This window comes from Antrostomus carolinensis, unplaced genomic scaffold (assembly GCF_000700745.2).
Source record: "Antrostomus carolinensis isolate BGI_N321 unplaced genomic scaffold, ASM70074v2 scaffold4587, whole genome shotgun sequence".
NCBI lineage: Eukaryota > Metazoa > Chordata > Aves > Caprimulgiformes > Caprimulgidae > Antrostomus > Antrostomus carolinensis.
The window spans coordinates 91,825-96,064 of record NW_010327947.1 but is presented as its reverse complement, the minus strand read 5'-3'; the positions used below and the strand labels follow the sequence as shown (position 1 = coordinate 96,064).

Below are 4,240 nucleotides of genomic sequence, written 5' to 3'. Positions count from 1 at the left end.
AGGACACGTGAGGAGGGGTGAGAAGGAGTACTTACTTCTTGCCACTTTAGATCTTGTTCTTGTAACTGTTCTTTTATCCTCTGTAGCTCTTCGTAACGGATTTTGCGTGATGACTGTAGCTCCTCTGCACTGACATCATTCAAAGATTTACTCCTAGAAAGAGAGAGAGAGTACTCAGCTTTATCACATCTTAGCCATCATTTATGCAAACGAAACATTCAAGAGAGAGCCTTATATTAGTACAACTGAGAGCTCCTGAGTGTTATTTCGAATAGAGCAGGAAACACACGGGCAGCTGAACAAGCAAGGCTGGGACGTGCTCTAGTGCCAGCACTCAAGTCAGTAGTTGCATATTTGAGCAAATAAAATCAGGTTAAGGGAATAAGCAGCTCTGTAGCAGCTCCACGCTGATCACTCACAATGAACTCCTTGTACCTGACTGCTACTTCTGTTTAAACTTGTTACTCAATTGACTTTGCTCCTTTCTGCAACATAAAAAGCATCCCTCCTCCTCAAGTCCTAATTCCCATCCTTTCACTTCTTCTCTCCAGTAACAGCCCTAGAATCACCACCTGTTCCTTCCTTCCTCAGGCTAATCATAAAATTAAGTCAGTTATTGATGCACATCTCTCAAAGACAAAAGTCTTCACTGTTAAATGCTCAGTTTGCAGATGTCATGGGCCTCACTAGCCCACGTTACTCCTTCCTTAGCCTCCCTGATGCTTTCCATCCAGGTCAGGATGGCTAACATAGTCATCTTCTGACTAATTTCTTCAACACAGCTACAAGTTTTCCCCATGAACTCCTACTCACTAGTTCCCTTTAATCTAAATTCCTCAAAGCTCATCCTTCTTGCTTTCCCCTCCTGCCCCCCGCTCTCTCTCCAATGCTATTTTCTCCTTTATTCTTTCACATTGCAGTAATAAACATAACAGGACTTTTAATTTAGGTAAAAGACAAGACTCCTGCTCAGAGGTGACCACAAGCCTCTGAGACACCAAGCAAAATGCAGGTCCTTCATCATAAGGATCAATGCTGTAATATAAAGGAAAGTCCTTTTGTTAGTATTTATCCAAACAAAATCTGCATCACGGAGGGGTGTAACCAAGTTCTAACAGGGCTTGAAAACGTGGCACTTCTCTGATATGACATGAAATCAGGTTAAATCCAAAACTGATTTAGCACAGGGTCTTGCTCTAATCTGTTACATACCAAGAGAGCTCTGAACTAACAAACCAGACTCACTTCCTCCCAAGAGGTTAAACTCACTTTTGCTGGTAATATAAGACTTTGGCCTCTAGAAATAAAGGCTATGGCATTAACTCATTTGCTTATCTATTTTCAAAACGGGAAGAATGCCAAATTTAGCAAAAATGTCCTGGTCACTATTGCACAAACTCTTTTATTGTACAGTTCTTTTCCTATTTTTTTTTTAATGGTTAAGTTATATTACATGTAGAAATGGTTTTGAGTAACTGAACTGTACATAAGGATCAAAATTGTCCCAGATGGGTTCAAGAAGACTTACATGACCAGGGTTTCCTTTTCTTTCTCTTGAGTTTTTATATCTGCCTGCAACAAAATAGGAAAAATCTAGACCTAAATACGATATACCCTAAGTACATCTATATTCATATTGAGGAACAGGATGTTAGTTACTATTCTAGTCTTAACTTCAAAAATCTAACTGGGGACTTGAGTCTTCTGAGTCTCCCTCCTCTAACATCAAACTACATCTGAAACATTTCTTGCTTCTTCTGGACGTGTTTAGTCATTTACCAGGTTTTGCCTCAGGGTAAAAATAAAAATTAAAAAACAAAATTTACATTTTAAAAGAAAAAAAAATTATAACACCATGCATAACCAAATACTTAACGTGCCATCACACAGTAAGTGGAAAAATATTTCTCTTTGAGTCACAGTACATAATAAACAAGGCATAAGTTCACATGGCACTAACCAACAAGTTTACCACTGAGGATTCAATAACCTGGAGTATATAAAATAACCACAGAACATTCATCACTTCCATGATAAACACCGTATCACTAATTATTTTCAGATTCTAGCTTTACAACCTTTGAAATAAAATATTTGCAAATCTCCCTTTACATTTCTGAATATTTTAATACCTAATTTAAATACAGAACACCAAGTACTTCACTTCGGCAGGAACAGAATATGAGACCTGATATTCAAAATGTCTGATAACCATGTCGGATACACAGGATGCCAGAGAGAACTTTTGCCAGCTGCATAGCTTTTAGTCTTACATTCATTACTTAAATTGCCCAAGCACAAAACAACAAAGCAGCATGCACAAGTTGCTTTCAGCACAAGTTTTTAGCTACTGTGCATGCATGAAAATTTAATCAAGAGACAAAAATAGTGTTATGATCTTTCAAGTTTTTATAAAACTTACCCTTGCTCATCAGAAAGCTTTTGAAACAGTCTGAGAAATCAGAAATCAAAAAAGAAAAGATTCAGTGTCTTGATATTCATAACAACATTAACACCACTAGTACACCAGCACTCACACTACGTGAAGGGAAAACTGAAAGCTTGAGGACCAGCCAGCATGGAAAAGCACATCAGAGATCTGACACTAGTCAAAAAACATCAGAACTTGCCTGATGTGTAAGCTGGGAAGAAAACTGACAGAACAAGACTGTCTGCAAGTTTCCAACACTTATTCAGCAATACTGCACGAATAGAGCCTGGTATTAATTCTGCATCACTTACTCCAGTGCTGCTGAACAGCAGGATGCTCATAAGATACTCATTTCAAGAAATGTAAATTAATGCCAGCTTGAGTCCCAACAAGAAACCTGGCTTACAGAGGCTGTTTTCTTGTTACTTCAACCATCTCAGATACTAAATGAAAGTAATACTTGGAATGGATAAGAATAAAAGGTCCTATATAGAAGATCAGCACTTTAAGTGGAGAACCAAATTCATCCAGTGTGATTCAAGAGGACTTTTAGTATTCTTGAACATGAGTATTTTATTCTACTGAATGAATTTGTAAAATGTGAAATCTTCAGAAATATTCCTCAGTGAAGCTCACACTTTGTTAACAGCATTAAGCTTAAAAATTAAATGCAGCGACACCAAAGTATCCACTGGAACATGGAAGTGTCTTAGTCACAAAGTCATGATGCACAGCTGGGACAACTGCAACTTGCAATGCCGTATTTTCAGAGCTAAGGAAATATTTCAAACCCACTCTCCCCCAGTAAGTACAAAATCTAAAGGAAAGCTAGGAAGGAGTTAAAAGCCGTATTCAGTCTGAGAAGAGAAATTTTTATTATACCAGGAAAGGATCAGGGGCAAGTATTAATTAGGGCTGTATGAAAGCAGGGGGAAAATACTAGTAGAATAAAATATGTCACAGTGGAATTTAATATTCCTTGGATGCACACCTTGCATGCACTGTGACTTGGAGCGGGCAAAACAACACTAGTATTTTTTTCCACCTCATCTAATCATCCCAAAACTGCATCAGGGCAGGCATTTTCAAACTTAGGTGCAAGCAATGATATCAGAATGCCTGTTTCTAGAATGTGCCATTAAAGCATTCATGTGTTTCAAAAATGTTTTTACCAATTATATTGGGCAGAAAAAGCAAATATTTCTAGTTTCCACAGTCTTTTGAATAATCAGTATTCCTCTTCAACCACGGAAAGAAACTTCTGTAAAACTTTGAGCCTGAAGGAACGATAATATATTTTCTCTAAAATGGCAACCTAGAACTAGGAAACATCGTAATTTATTTGTTGAAAATATGGTATTGCAGTCACGAGCTTCTATTCAAAGCAAACAAAAAGCCTGTCCAGGATGCCACGAACAAATAGCAGATTGGCACTCTACAAATGGTTCAGCACAAGACGAGGCTTTTCTGAATGGAAAGGGTTCAACTGCACTCAAGCGCATTCCGTGCAGGACACAACCTGACCTCTCCACCATCTGCCGTTTCTTGTGTCTAACTTTGCTGGCCTCCCTGATCGCTTCCCACTTCTTCCAGTCTTCTTCACTGCATGGACCTGGGATGAAATTTACTGGCTGGACACTGCTTCCCACCTTCCAAGAATCAATCTTGCGGGTCAGCATATCGTCCTTCTTATGGTGGGAAGATGGTGACAACACTCTGCCGTTGCTCTTTCTTTCCTCCGGTGTTGTGCCTTTTTCAAGTAAGCATAGGAATTTGGACCGGATCTCCTCTGGAAGACTCCATGGATCA

At 38.8% G+C, this 4,240-nt stretch overlaps 1 protein-coding gene across 1 annotated transcript in view; it reads right to left on the bottom strand.

The window, feature by feature from the left end:
* The window catches only part of LMO7 (LIM domain 7), a 99,282-nt gene that overhangs the window by 36,832 nt on the left and 58,210 nt on the right, over positions 1–4,240 (bottom strand). The window contains 3 exon segments of the mRNA XM_029085972.1: positions 36–153; positions 2,423–2,452; positions 3,956–4,240. The exon segment at positions 3,956–4,240 is cut by the window's right edge and continues 11 nt beyond it. Coding sequence (XP_028941805.1) covers positions 36–153; positions 2,423–2,452; positions 3,956–4,240 — 433 coding nt within the window.